Raw genomic sequence first — 16,469 nt, 5'->3', positions numbered from 1 at the left:
TATTTTTAGCCATGGCGGCCATGTTTTTTACGAAACACAAACTTTATACAAGATACCCTTAGAATTGTTTAGCATAAGTTTACCTGCAATTGGTTCAGTACTTTCAGAGAAGAAGATTTTTGAAAGTTAACAAATATGATGAACAAATTGTGTAAAATTGTTTTTAAAGGCCAATAACTCCTTAAGGGGTCAATTTACAATTTTGGTCATTGTATCTTATTTGTAGATCTTACTTTGCTGAACATTTTTGCTGATTACAGTTTATCTTTATCTATAATAATATTCAAGAAAATAACCAAAAACTGCAAAATTTGCTTAAAATTACCAATTAAGTGGCAGCAACCCAACAATGGGTTTTTTGATTCCTCTGAAAATTTCAGGGCTGATAGATCTTGACCTAATGAAAATTTTAACCCCTGTCAGATTTGCTCTAATTGCTTTCGTTCTTGAGATATAAGCCAAAAACTGCATTTGACCCCTATGTTCTATTTTTAGCAAGGGCGACCATGTTTGTTGATAGATCAAAACTTCGGATACAATTTATAAACTAGATACCCTAAGGAACATTCAGTTAAAGTATGGAAGTATTTGGCCTTGTAGTTTCAGAGGAGAAGATTCTTGAAATAGTTTACAACGACAGACAACGACAGACGACGACAGACGACGGACGACGACGAACGCCAAGTGATGGATTTACTTTAAGAGTATGCGTTATACAATCATTGCCTTAAGATTTGTTCACTTTACTTAACTAATAGCTCCACACAATTGAAGATCCTTTTCTTACTCTTGTGTTCAAATCTGAAAACACATCAAAGTTTTTTGTTGGAGATTACATCAATTGAGCATTATCTCCCACAAAGAGAGAACCTCAACGGAGCATGATGAAAATGTAAGCCATCAACATCTTAGGTTCTCAATAACCTCTAAAGGGATAAACCAAAGGCTTTTTAAGTAAAGAAGGATTCTAACAGCATTTCCAAGTATAGATTAACAGGTTTTTTACACACTGATGTTGTAAAATATCAGCCACAAGCCACAGTGCGAACCTTTTAAGGAAAAATGAGTGCAGACAGAAATTAAATGTATGATACCAGTAGAATATATTTCTTACCTAGAACTTTTAAATAAGCAGTAGATTCAGCTTCACCATATACATTTGTAGCTCTACATGTATAAAGTCCTTCTCTAATCTTATTTACATTTGCCATGTGAAGTTCCTGGTTCTGGTTCCTGTAAATTACATGCAAATTTTAACAAAACTACAGGTTCTTTTATCAGATAGTAGAAACAAGGAATCTTCTTTGAAATTAAGGGTAAGAAGTACCAAAACAACTTTCTATCTATTAAAGTATAGATTAACTAGAAAATGTGTTCCCTGCTTGGGCTACTTTTTTGCCTTGTTCAGTGAACCATTAATTAAATTGGGGGGAAACAGTAAATTTGAATACAATTGAAAAAATTTAAATCATGATAAAAACGTGCACTAAGTTTCATGATAATGGGACCAAAAATGTACAGTAAACTACTTTAACCAGAAACTAAAACCTGAAATACACTGACTGTCCACTACCACATTTCAATGATCAGTTAATCGCAAAATCAGGGTAAAAATCATTCTTTGACATCAATTTAAAAAGATTTAAACTGATACTGGATGGAAGGAATATTAGGCAGATGGCACACAGACAAAAAATATGTATAATGCCCCACGCTATCCTAGGCAGGACATAAAAACATGATCTGATAATTGTGGAAAAAAATTCACAATGGATAAAAGGATATATGAGAATAAAAATAAAACTTTTTTTTTCAAAGATACTTCTAAGAATAAATAGCCTTACATTAATTCTTAGGTACAATTATTAAACTTATAATAGAAAAGAAAGGATATGAGGTATCCATCCATTACACAAAATCAGTACATGCAGAGCAAAATAAACACAAAAAGAATGTGTCCATAGTACACGGATGCCCCACTCGCACTATCATTTTCTATGTTCAGTGGACTGTGAAATTGGAGTCAAAACTTTAATTTGGAATTGAAATTATAAAGATCATATCATAGGAAACATGTGTACTAAGTTTAAAGATGATGTAACTTTAACTTCATCAAAAACTACCTTGACCAAAAACTTTAAACCTGAACTTCGCACTATCATTTTCTATGTTCATTGGACCATGAAATTGTGGTCAACTATAATTTGGCATTAAAATTAGAAAGATCATATCATGGGGAACATGTGTACTAAGTTTAAAGTTGATTGGACTTCAACTTCATCAAAAACTACCTTGACCAAAAACTTTAACCTGAAGCGAACGGACGGAAAACATAAGGCCCCTATACTATCGTAGGTGGGGCATAATAAGCAAAATATCAGCACTTTTATTGCTTTAACTGTGTCCATTCTCACTATAATTGTGTATCAGACTCTTGCTTGTGTGTTTTCTTTAATATGTGTGTCAAAAAACTGACCTTAAAATTAATGTATCATCAGGAAGGACCATAAGTCCATCTAAAAACCAAGTAATCTGTGGGAAGGGATCTCCTCCAACCATGCATATCATCTGAGTCCCTTCTCCTGTAACCACAGAGGTGGAAACTGGAGGATCTAAAAACACTGGACCACCTATAGAGCAAATTCAAAATATAATCACTTTGAGGATACAGTGTATAAAATTTGCTCACTGTCTTAAAAATTGAAGATTTTTTAAAATGAAAACATTTGACCTCTTAAACATACTTGGTTTAAATTTCATTATCCACAATGTATCCATATATATGAACGAGTAAAGTCTGATTGATCTCAGACAACATACCATCTTTTAAATTACATATTTAATGACCTTATCATACCTCCAATCTGCAAGTCTGCTGACTTTGAGGTTCTAGATGTTGGAATAGCATAATTATTTGATGCTACACAAAAATATCTGCCTTCATCCTGCTTCTGTATATCTGTAAAGAATAGATTCCAGATTCCAACCACAGGATCAACAATGTAAACAGCTTGTTCTCCTGTCCTGTAATAAACAGTTGCCAGCCATTAAATCTTAGGTATTGTCCAAGCTTGATAAACTTGTTTGAATTATCTCCCCTTAAACATGTAAAATTTATTAAAAATTAACTAAAATCTAATATAAAAATGCAAGTAAACTTTAAATGCTTTTATAAAAATGAAAACTGCTCTCTTATAGTAAATTAGTTGTTCTCCATGAATAAATACTTACATCAAGATGCATTAGCTCAAGAAATAATAAAGAGCAATAAGGATTTTACCTGTATGTCATTGGTTGGTTGTTTTTGTACCATGATACATTAGCTGGAGGAAAGCTGATTGGTGGAGAGCAGTGAAGAACAACTGGTTGTCCTGCTGTGATATACAAAGATTCTGGTTCTTCTTGGAATAAAAGGTCAATATCTGTTAAAAAAATAAATATAAAAAAATAAATAATTAGAAAATGTCATAAATTTTCACCATTTTACAGCATGATATTTTAATTGGAATTTACAATCATAAGGAGCTCTCATAAGTTAATAGGAAAATATTCATTGTACAAACTGTAGCGAAAGAAATGATTACCCAAGTTAATGTACTTACATGATACTTGAACAAATACATCCTGAGTTCTGAAGTGACCAAGATAGTTGCTGCCTTCACAGAAATAGTAACCCTGGTCTTCTTGGATCAGTAGCACAAACTCTAAACTACCATTAGTTAAGACTCTCACTCTGGAGTCAGGAACAATAACATCTTGGAGTTTGTACCATGTGATTAAGGGTTTAGGGAAACCACCTATTGCACAGTTGAGAACCAATGGAAAACCCTCTGGTGCCATCACTGAAGAATTCTGGGAAATATCTACATCAATGTATGGTTTTGTTTCTATAGCTGAAAGAAGTAACCTCTATAATTACATACCAAGCAGAAACAAAAGAAACTGTTAAATTAAACAGACTCTAACATCTGTAAATGAGTCAATCAAGAATGCTACAGAGAATTGTTTTCAGTACGGTATCTGTACAGTATGCCAAAACTTCTCCAATTGTGCACATCTTCACAATATAAACAAACATTAAAGAAAATCTAAAGAATCTATACATCAATTTAAAAGATAATTAATTACACAAAGCAGATACCCTATTTTCCCAAGTTGCTCAAGATTTCCTATTCTATCACCCAGATAACCCAAAACCTGCCAAAAATGAAAATAATTGCTGTAAAATGTATCTCAGCTTAACTGATCTATTCTTACCAGATATTTTAACCTGTACCACTAAACTCTTTACTTGTATTCCTTGGGCCGTGTTAACTGCTACACAGGAATATAATCCAGTCTCCCTAGGTTTAGAATCTAATATTAGTTTCATGTAGTACTGTCCAATCATGTCATATGAATGTGTTCCAAATCTTGCTTTAAACTGTGAACCAGAGGTGACTGGCTGTCCATCTTTCTCCCAAAAAACTTGAGGGGGTGGGGCACTTTCCCCGGTAACACATTCAAGTACGGCAGCTTCTCCTTCTGTAACTGTTACTTGTGATGGGTTATTTACAAATGGTCTTATATCTTCAATAAAAACATTTAACTTTATTTTGAACATCATTTAATATGATCTGTAAACACTGTGTTTACTCATCCCCGACTTCATTTGGCACAATATGGGAGATAACCCTGACCTTATTTGGCACAATATGGGAAATAACCCTGACCTTATTTGGCACAATATGGGGTATAACCCTAATCTTATTTTGCACAATATGGGAGATAACCCTGACCTTATTTGGCACCATATTGGAAATAACCCTGACCTTATTTGGCACAATATGGGAGATAACCCTGAACTTATTTGGCACAATATGGGAGATAACTCTATCTTTATCCATAAAATTAACAATACCAACTGTTCTGGTAATGCTTAAAAATTATTTCATGCATTTGTTATGGAACTTATTCAGTAACAGCTTCATCTTAATTCCATTTACAGCATCGTAGAAATTTTAAATTTATATTGAGTCTGATGGACAGTTGTCTCATTGGCAATCATACCACATTTTCTTATTCTATACTAAATTCCAGTATATTTAAGTTAATTTCTTATAATTTTTTTTAACTTATATCTCTAATAATCCTGATATTTATAATATAACAAGAATGTGTCAATAGTACATATTCTATGTTTCAGTTGTCCTTGATATTGGGGTTAAAATTTAATTTGGCATTAATATTAAAAAGATCATACCATAGGGAACATGTGTCCTAAGTTTCAAGTTGATTGGACTTGACCAAAAACTCACCTAAAGCGTGAGAGACAGACGAACTGACGAACAAATGCACAGACAGACAAACAGACATAGAGACATAAAATCATAATGCAACTCTACTATTGTAGATGGGGCAAAAAAAAAAAACTTCTCCAGTCTGTTTAAATTATCTTACATGCTTGGATGAGGACTGCTGATGACAATATGGAGGTCTCTGAATGGTTACTGCTGGTCACATGACAACTGTAGTTACCAAGCTTACTTTGCTGTACATCAACTATCAATAGGGAATGGTTGGAAAATACAGAGGCTGTCAACTGGGTCCCATTCTGGTACCAAGTATATGTAAGGGTACCAGGTTGGTCTGTGACAGCTTCACAATTTAGTACTACATTGTGTCCAAATACAACAGCCTGACTTAATGGCATTTGAGTGAATTCTGAAAACAAATCAATGGGTTATATCGCAAGAAAAAGCATTTGCCATACATCTAATTCAAAATCTAGATTGTTTCTTTTAAACTGTTTCCATACCATAAAACTGTGCACCGTAAACCATTCTGGTAATTCTATTTAAGGAATGACTGTATTATTTTTTCTGTCTATGAAGAAATAACATAAAAAATGAAACCGTAGAAAACCATGAAAAAACGCTGATGACGTCACGGTCACATGACTAAATTATGTCTATGGGTTGATAACAAAATAACTCATCCAATCAGAGGACGCGTTACATCCAAAATTAAATTATATCTTAATACCACAGACTGTCACCTGAAAATAAATGACTTGTTGCAAAACACAGTAAGGTTTACAAAAACAATACTATCAAATGAACAAACGTATTTTGATATTAAAACAAGCAAGAGAGCACCTATAAGTTTTTATACCAGCAACATTTAATTAATAAAAAAAATATTAACCATGTTGATACAGGTTAAACAGGTAATATTAAGACATAGATTTAAGCCATCAGAGGGCAGTAAATTTCTGGTAACACTGCGTTTGTAAATGAAGTCTGTCAACCATTAGTGGACCAAAATCTCAGTGCAAAAGGGTTCACAATTAAACTTCCAATGAAATGTTACATTTGAGGAATGCTTAATCAAATTAGATTAATTTTCAATACAAAAGTCAAGAAACACTGTTAAATTTACACAATCTTGAGAGAACTGTAGAACAAAAAACTTGAGCATTCTATTTTGAAGATAAACAAAATGGCCGTAACACGATGACAAAAATAGCAAATGCTTTAAAAAACAGTAAAATCTTGAATGAGGCTTGAATTTTCAACAGTTTTTTTCTGATAACTACCTTGATAATACATACACTATTAGACAAAATTGTTTCTTGTGACCATAACTAAGACATTAAAACCTTTTAAATTTTAAGTTGATTTTTCATAATTTCTTTCAGGTAAATTTTATTTAGCAAGTATACATACACTCAATCCATTATCACTATATTATTCTAATAGTACATTAGTACCAGGCAATGGAATATGGTTTACAAAAAGCTAATATAACAGGGTTCAATTCTAAATTATGGGATATATATTTTATACCCAAATATAAATACACAACTATATAGCAGGCCGACCCAGGTTCGCTTACAAGGATCTGTAGAAGAAAATCTTTCGGAATCCTCATGTTTTGTCGCAATGATAATGCGCATATGCATGCACACCTTCTAATTTTAGAAGGCTGAAATATCATTTGCTGATGCAATAACCAAAAATAGAACTGAATGTTGTCAGATCCTGTTTAGAGAAGCGTGGACACAGGGTCTGGTCCGAGACCACAATTATTTCGTAGTGCATTTCTTTTAGAAGATAAATGAAAATTTAAAAAATCCCAGCTGCGCTTTCTCAATGAAATTTTTACAGTGTTGTTGTACTACTTTTTGGACAAATTATATCAAAATTATAAAAAACTTCATCGGCTCTAACTCAAAATATGGACAATTTTATGTTTAGGGCGTCTTGAAATCTTTTGACAGCTTCCGAAGTGCTAATTTTCAACCTTTTTCAGCTGGACCAAATCACTACTTTCCTTTAAAATTCTGAACCCAAATTTTTTTACAGTGTAATTTCACCAGCCTTGTTGCAATTTGAGGCATTAAACATGGAAAAATAAATTTGGAAGAGGTATAAAAATTAATGGCAAGTAACCCACTGTCAACACTAGGGACTATATTTGTGAACAACGAAAATAAGGGACGACAATTGTGGTTGCGGATCGTCTGTCTGTATTTCATATTGATAGCAGGTAATTTTTCAAAGTCCTCAAATTAATTGACATTTGTGGGTTGAACATAAAGCTGCAAATATTTAATGAATATTCAGTGGCAAATGATATGTAAATTTTATTTTTTAAGAGGAAAAAACATTAATGTGATTTAGATATGAACCTTGCTTTATACTAGACAGACATGCTCAGCAAGAATTGTTCATGACTTTTCACACATTTAAGTCTTAGACTAGCTCATTTTCAAAAAAAACAGAGGCCATTAATTTTAAGAGGATATTTTTTAATGTACAAACCAATGAATGCTGCTACAGGTACCACTAATAAAAGGCAGATAGTAGTTGTATCATGGTACCACATTGTCAGCATTAATTTGATCCTGAAAAAAATAAAATCATAGTATTATATAAAAGTCATTTGTATGTGTCATTTTTCTTTTATTAATGAAATCATTACTATAGGTATTAAAAACAACTAATTACAAATGTATCCCTCATCTTTACTGTAAAATGAAAATGTGTACTAGTTTTTAACAAAAACAGTAATTCCTTTTTTCCATGTAAAATAAAAAAGCTTATTGGAGATGTAACTACTGGAACTTGGTATTTTCAAGATTAGAAATTATGACAACAAAAAAACAAAGGCTGGTCAGTTAAATAGATTTTTTTCTAATTTCAAAGCTTTGTTTACAATTGATATATTTATTAATGTCAACTATCATCATTCTAATATTAAAATAATTTATTGAAACAGATCTTAAAGTGTTACTTTAATTATTGAAACTTTATCAAAATTGAATCCTCTTATCAAATTTTAATAAACCTAATCCCTCCCACAATAAAGTAGATCAAGAGAAAAATTCATAAATCTTTCAATTTATCTCAGAAATTCGTCACAAGGTAAAACCTGACCAGTGGCATTACAATGACCAAGTTCTAATAATTCATGCTAAGATATTTAATTCAAATAAGTAAAAACCTAATTTGATATGAACTTTGAAATATGTCAACCTACAAAGAACTGCTAATCTTTAATTTAAAGTTTGTTGCTTAATGATATTGTGATCCAGACTTTTTGATTCTTCGTTGATCAACGCAAAATAGAGGAAAACTGAATATCAGAATGGACATTCAGTGTGCTAATGGACATTCAAAGTTGGAAGAAGTATTCTGTAATATTATTTATCACTGTTTTGTATATTTTTCCTTTAATCTTTTCTAGTGATAATTTTACTGTAATATCATGCTGTACGCTTGAAATAGGAAATCGTTGCCAGAAACTAAAGGGCACATGCCTTTGTTGATGTAAATATTAACTAAATCGTAGGCAAAATAGTCAGAAGCAAATTATCAATAGTCAACAAACTTAAGGATGTTTCTGAGTCACATCTAATCTCAAGGGTATTGTGCTTCGATGATAGAAAAAACTATCAACATTTATAATGAGCTATTTTAAAGTTTTTACTTTAATTTTATTTTCAAACTACTGTAAAAAATTCAAATTTTGGGGGATATCTTAGTCCAAATAATTATGAATTCAGGCAAGGCTACTTAAATTTTTTCTTGGACTCCTTAAATTAAAATAGTCTTTGCCAAATGTCATAATTAGTTGGACTAGGGATATCTTAATTAAAGTTCTATTGAGAAATAATTGATAGCATAAAACTGTATTAATGTATCTTGCACTTTTGTACATTTTTCAACAAAGCTGCAACAAATGCACACACAAAATTCTATAAATTTAGAATTATTATTTTTTCCGTTTGCCCAATTATTCTTCTCTTTTTCTCAAATCATAAATTTTTATTTTTACTTATTTATGAAACTTATTATGTGAAAGTGAAACAAGATGTAAATTCATAAAAACTTTAAAGATATATATTTTACAACTTTTCACCTTGCCTGAATATCTCCAGAACCCCCACCCCTTTCCTCCTCGCCCCCAAATTATCTCTCTCTATAAAATAGCAGGAAACCATGGCATTTGCTGTAGATACATGTAATTTACAATTTTAATTTCCTCCCAACCTCAGTTGTTGTTTTCTTTTCTACAGCATTACATGGACAACATAGATTATTTCATTTACCTTAAATTATATGAAGCACAATCCAAGGTTTATGTTAATCTTATGCCAATTTCTTCTGGCAGACGATTTCTTAACATATTATTTACATAGTCTGTCATAGTTAACCATGGAATCACCTAATGACATTAATTATTTATCTTTTCGGGTCAATTTACAATAATGAAGTAAAAGTCGATGTTGATTTTTCATGCTGCCTGTGCCACTGGTGTTGTTATTTGGAATGATGTAAAATATTCATGAAAACATGCAGTAACAGTAAATCGATGAATCGGCTTCAGATGTAAATAAATGGGAGATAATCGAGTCTTTATGGCGGGAAATAATTCCCGCAAAATTATTATGTATGATGATACTAGCTCAGGTTTTCTAAATAAAACTTCAGGGGCGGATCCATTCATTTGAAAAAGGGGGGTCCCAACCCAGGAGGAAGGGGGGTCCAAGCATATGTCCCCATTCAAATGAATTGATCGGCAAAAAACGGGGGGCCGTTCAAACCCCGGACCCCCCCCCCCCCCCCCCCCCCAGGATCCGCCACTATACTTATTATACCGTACATGTAAGACTACAGTAACACTAAAGACATATTCTAGACTAGTCCTGCTGATTTGAAACTCGTGAAAATTAACGAACTTTAACAAGTAACAACTACACAAAACTCACGCCAGTGATAAATGAAAGAAGAGAAAATTACCATATATTCACTGATATATCTCTTACTATAGTAAATGTAACGGATTAAATCATTTTTAAAGTCCCGCTTTGCAGGTGATTTGTTTTTTAATGTTTTTGTTATAATATATTGAAATTTGGGGTAAAAAAATGTTGCGCCTGTCTTCCCAATGATGAGTAACTGAATTTTGTATAACTGTTTGTGTAATAAACAGGAGGGGAACAAAACAGGGGACATTTGCAGTCTGTACCACCAATTAAATTCATCAACTAAACCGGCAAACAAGATACCCGGACTTTTTAGAACGTTTTCTTATAAAATGAGAATTTTACTGTGAAAAAGATATTCACATCAACTCAGTCATGACAAGGATTTGTATACTATACAAATCCTTGGTCATGATCAGTCAGTGGACGACCATTTGGTATTCTGGGGGCGAATCCTTGTCACTTTACAAATCCTTGTACTAGTGTACATTGCAACAATGCAAGTGACTATAACAATTACAGAGGAACAAGGAACAACAATAACACTGAGGTATAATTGGTCAGCCTTTTAACCGAACTTTAAGTTTACGACTGGAGAGATTTTTCTAGGAGCAAATTAAACATGACGGTCAATTAGATTTACAAAGAAAGACAAAACTAAAGGCTTTATGTTTATATTTGGCACTGTGAACGTTGTCTTGCTTCCGTTTATACTATATTGCCTTTATGATCATTTACTAAATAAATACTGTAATACAAAAGAGGCAGAGTATGCTTGTTTAAAGGATTTGAGAAAGTATTTTAACCGTGAACGCGGTCAAAATTCAGAGATGTTATGAACTTATTCGACGGTACAACTGCCTGCCGTATAATGAACTCGGACATTCGAAGGTTTACTTCTTGTGAAATGTAAACAAACAGGAGATTAAAAAGGGTTGTACTTTCCGCAGTTTGTGAATGGTTGAGAGTCACGAATGACCCTTCGTAATTTAAAAGGTTTTAAAGTGCGTAGGATAAAATTACTATTGACTAATTCATCTCCAATACATTGTTTCATCTTTATCACTTTTTGTGGTTATTTCCAAGTAACACCTGAGTGGGGCGTTAATTTCTTTAAATTCACTAATTCACATCTATTGGCTTTAATTCTGTGATGTTTAGGGTTGAAACATTAAAACAGGGTACTTATACAATATTGTGGTTTTTTGTTTATAATTATATGTTTGCTACATACATTTACTGCGTAGAAAATTGGTTACTCATAAATGATAATGCCGAGTTGACTTTTTCTATAGAGTTCATGATCATCTAGGAATTTATCAATGTAGCTTTAAACAACCCCTCATGGTAGTTTGTATGTTAAACATTGATCATAACATTATAGATGTAGTACCCATGGGTTATTACATTTATGATCATAGTTAAGTTACCATATATATATTTCAACATTTTTTTTTCACACTATTTAGAAATGTATTTTTGTTCAAACAGTTAACTTGAGGAGCTCGCATTTGATTTTGATTTGGCTAGGATGAAATTTGGGAAAAAAAGGCAGGACAGGAGTTTTATGTAAAAAAAAGAAGGCAGGAAGACTTTTTTCACACTCTTTAGAAAAGTATTTTTGTCAGGAAGCTACTATTTGATTTTGATGGGGGGAAGGGGGAGGGGCTTGAAGGAAATTTGAACTTGAAAAGGTAGGACACGAGTTTTAAGTAAAACAATAAAGGCAGGATACCTTCTTAGCAAATAAAGGGGACAGGATGACAATTTATGTGAAAAAAAGTAGGACTGAATAGAGTGAAAAATAAAATGGCAGGACAGAGATTACACCGAAAAAATGGAGGACAAAATGTTTCCTTCTAGACCCCCCCCCCCCCCCCCCCCCCTTTTCCGAAAAAATCAATTGGAAGCTCCTTTAGATTTTTCATCAATTTCTAATGATTTATTGTTGTTTGCTTAACATCTAGCAGCAAATATTACATGAGTTATCAGGACGAGAAAAAATCAACTTATGCAATAGGACGATCGACTTAAATAGCAGACTAGCAATTTGAATTGCCTCTTAAAAATTAGGGTGTGCTTGATATATAGTGGAAGCTATTTTGCCTAGTGATAGTGCATCAAACCTACCTTCTTACAGTTGTTGGAAGGATTTATTAAAATTTACAGAGAGTGGCCCTTTACTTACACGCGGCTTTGAAATTAATGCTACAGATATAGTGGCCCTTTACTTACACGAGGGTTCGGATTTAAGGCACTTAACGTTCCCATCCGACCAAACGTGTCTGGGCATATATACATTACACATAACCCACTTTAGCAAAGATAAGGGCCTGACGGGAGAAGTCAGGAGTTACCATATTCATATAACTAAGTCAAACATTGGGATTGACTTTTATATACACAAATATTAGAAATGAAAAAAAATAAACTATAATGATATAAGAAGTTGTGTTATGAGTGCCAATGAGACAACTCTCCATCCAAGTCACAACTTGTAAAAGTAAACCATCATAGGGCATAGTACGACCTTCAACACGGAGCCTTGACTCATACCGAACAGCAAGCTACAAAGGCCCCCAAAAATGACTAGTGTAAAACCATTCAAACAGAAAAACCAACGGTCAAATCTATATCAAATAACGAGAAACGAGAAACACTTTTGAACCATATCAACAAAAGACAACCACTGAACATCAGGTCCTAACTAAAGATTCTTGCAAACAAATGCAGAGAGATTAAACGTTTTAAGGTGGTATGGGTGTCTTCCTCCATCTTGGATTGTAAAAAACAGAGAACCAAAGGTCCATATTTTCTATCAAGTTAGCAAAATGTGATGCAGGAATGCAGATATTTAATGTGAATTTTCATTTTAAAGAACCAGTTTATAAGAATATAAGTTACAAATATTAATATGTTTGCAAATATTGATTAGTTTTGGTTGTTTTTAATTTTTTTTTAAATTGGCTTTTCAAGGGGAGGTAACTCTAAAACAGTGCATTTTCTGAAGGATTCTACATGAAATTTTCCTATTTTGTATTTTAGCCGGAAAAAACGTACGGTGACCCTATCTTTTCTTTTGATATTCTCAAAGCATTGTATGAAAGCTATCTTTTCCTTAAGTATTTAACAATTCTATCATTTTGTTTAGTTTCTAATCACAAAATGGTGTTTTTTTCTGTATACTAGTAATCTATACAAAATTTGTCATTTTTTCACGTCCTGTAGCTTGAGAAAATGCACGGTGACCTATTATTTTTATTATATTTTTCGACATATATCAATAGATACTACGTTTTAGCAAAGTATGGACAAATTCTATCATTTTTATTTTAGACTCCCATATCACCTTAAGAGGCACCAATCTTCACCCTAACCAGTAACATCACAACATAAAAATATAATCTATAAAATATCAATTGAAATAGCTTAGTCAATCAAAAGATATATTAATAAATACGCAAGTGAACATATACTGAACGAATAAATTTGATCTATGGCACAATGTAAATACAAAATTAATATAAAAACAAGTCTGAATATGGATATTGAATTTAATACATTAACTATTCTTCCAAAAAAATCCATGTGTCTTTACAATATGTAAAGCTTTTTAAAATCCCCAAACTTAACTGAAACTATCAATTATCTGCCATCAATACCATTTCTAAAGTGACTCCATAAACGGTGAAGATGCAACTCAAAACCGATCTCAAACAAGCACTGGAGAGGTTCTTTACCTACATTGTACTATGGCTAATGTTAATTATGTGCTAGAGATTCCAGAAATAGCCATATCTTACAATTCTATTGTAATCGCCGGGAATCCCCCCAAAAAGGTTTTTTATATTTAAACAGATAGAGTCGAAATTGATAAAGTACAACTTAAAATAAATTTGAATTCCAGATAACCTACTCCAAACATAAGTCCAAATATGTCCCTTTGTATATATTTTTCTTTGTTACTGAAATAATGCCACAATGGCTATTTTTGATCAGAACTGTAGTTTTATAGAGAAAATGTCAAAGGTCATGTTTAAAATACCGCTGCTTACTTTGTCTTTCATTCAGCAAGACTTGGAAGAACGATTGTTTACAGCCACATGCTGATTGATTGTTGTTTGCTGAATGTTCAGTGCCATGCAGGTGGCTTTGAAGTGTAAGATCCCCAAGATTTTACAGGTTAAAGGATTAAAAAGGTTTGGGGAATAAACCCTGTGTTTGATGCATAAACAACTGAAAATAAATTTATATTCAAAGACTTTTTTTTATAGTATCCTGAATTCCTTTACTTTTGTTGAAGATATTCTCATTGAAATATTACAGGGTCGAATATTTTAGATTTAAAAATACCTCCAGGAATTTAAATTGCGACAATGGCATGTAACCTATAGTTATTTTTAAGTGCTATATAACCTTTTTATCTAAGGAAGCAAATACAATGTCGCTTGATTAGAAACTTTTTCAATACATTGTCGCTGGTATTTAGTTTTTGGGGATTTTTAAATTTTCATCCATTGTTATTATATGTGCGTCTTCAGTTTTATGGTTGATAGGGACGTTTGCTTTCCCCCATTCCATAAACAGCTAGGACATACACTTTACAGAATCTTATGTTTGATGATTTGACGGCATATACTATCGTCTGCGTTATACTTATATATGTGTATCAATTGAAAAGAGAAAAAATTCTTTGATGCAATCTCAAATCAGTGAAGCGCATGCAACACTTCATAAACAACAACGAAACTCCATTTTTTCCAAAGAGAAAGCAAAACACCAAGTGATTCATTGATATTCCGATGAAAACTAGACGTGCCACTAAATGTGGCAGTTCTTTTCTTGTACTGTTGTGAACTATCTTTCTTGTTAATTGTTAATTGTCTTTTCCTGTAGCTTTATTGTAATGTTCCGTTTGGTGTATATTTCTGTTAATTCGATATATGCGATTCAGAAACGTCTCAGAATTCAATGACAGTAAAATGCTCATAACAGTTATACACCACTACATGTTCTAGTACATATCTTAAAATTTAGGAAAACTTCTGTTTATTTGCATAGTGTTGGTGATGTTCGTGTTGCTTAGTCTTTATTATTCTTCTATGTTATGTTTTGTGTACTATGATTTGTCTGTTTAGAGATATAGGTGGTATGAGCGCCAATGAGTGCATGTTTGTTTTTTTTTTGTTTTTTTTAGCCATGACGTTGCCAGTTTTTTCTATTTATCAGTTTGAATGTCCCTGCATGGTATCTTTCGTCCCTCTTTTTGAAGCAATCTAAAATTTATATATCTAAGACGACATTTATTGACACATTTTGCATTTATTGTTTGTAAAACATAACTATGCATTGCTATTATTTCCAGAATAAACTTGAGTTTTCATCTTTTTGTTAAATTTGAAAATAAAAAATTGTGGCACTGCTGCAGATTGTTTCCATAAAACTTCTATTCTTAATTTTACGTTGTCTGTTTGAGTCTTATGTAGACGAAACGCTTGTCTGGCGTATTCATGCAATTATAAGCATGGTACCTTTGATTACTATTTTATCTGTCTGAAATGTAAGGCCGCTATCGAATTTAAAGATTATGTTTATACTGTGATTAACTTTTTTTATTTAAAAATTTAACATAAGATGTAACAACAGGACAGACTTTTCAAAATTCCCTAGTAACTATTATGATGTGATAGTGGGTGTGCGTCTTTTAGATTATTCGGACTTTTTTCATTTGTGGCAGTTGCCTTTGTTTATTTGTTTGTTTTGGTTTTCGGACCATGGCATAACGTATGTCAATGCTTCAAACGTAATTGTTAGAATAACACGAATTAACATCCCACTTTTAAACCAGATGACGCAGGACCTCTTACGAGGGGAGAATACCGGAACAGATAAATTATAAACAAAATACAAAATAATTTCGAGGACACTTCATTTAGCATAGCTTTCCTCATTCTTCGTTGGTACGCATGCGGTGATTATCGAGCCCGTATTATTTGCTTAGGATAAAATCGCCAAATTTATTGCATTTAATTAATATTTACAAAAGGACTTGTTTGATATATAAGTCATTCTCAAGTCTGTGATCTTACAGATAGTAACTTAATTTTCGTGAGTTCGGTGGCTGTAGTTGATCCCGTTAAATAACTGTACTGGTACACAAGTGGATATAAAGGATAAAGTTAAAACCGTCAACAAATAAGTTAAAAAAAACTATCGA

At 32.5% G+C, this 16,469-nt stretch overlaps 1 protein-coding gene across 1 annotated transcript in view; it reads right to left on the bottom strand.

Moving 5' to 3' along the window:
• Positions 1-9,893, bottom strand: part of LOC139512362 (contactin-4-like) — an 81,650-nt gene extending 71,757 nt beyond the window's left edge. The window contains exons 1-9 of the mRNA XM_071299940.1: positions 9,596-9,893; positions 7,806-7,888; positions 5,440-5,703; positions 4,258-4,569; positions 3,603-3,893; positions 3,281-3,422; positions 2,858-3,024; positions 2,477-2,630; positions 1,115-1,233 (exon numbers count right to left, since the gene is read on the bottom strand). Of these exons, the coding sequence (XP_071156041.1) occupies positions 1,115-1,233; positions 2,477-2,630; positions 2,858-3,024; positions 3,281-3,422; positions 3,603-3,893; positions 4,258-4,569; positions 5,440-5,703; positions 7,806-7,878 (1,522 nt within the window). The 5' untranslated portion in view covers positions 7,879-7,888; positions 9,596-9,893. The remainder of the gene's footprint in view (positions 1-1,114; positions 1,234-2,476; positions 2,631-2,857; positions 3,025-3,280; positions 3,423-3,602; positions 3,894-4,257; positions 4,570-5,439; positions 5,704-7,805; positions 7,889-9,595) is intronic.
• Between the last annotated feature and the right edge of the window lie 6,576 nt (positions 9,894-16,469).

Source organism: Mytilus edulis, chromosome 2 (genome assembly GCF_963676685.1).
Source record: "Mytilus edulis chromosome 2, xbMytEdul2.2, whole genome shotgun sequence".
Lineage (NCBI taxonomy): Eukaryota > Metazoa > Mollusca > Bivalvia > Mytilida > Mytilidae > Mytilus > Mytilus edulis.
Note: the sequence above shows the minus strand (reverse complement) of the source record. Positions and strands in the feature narration are given on the sequence as shown.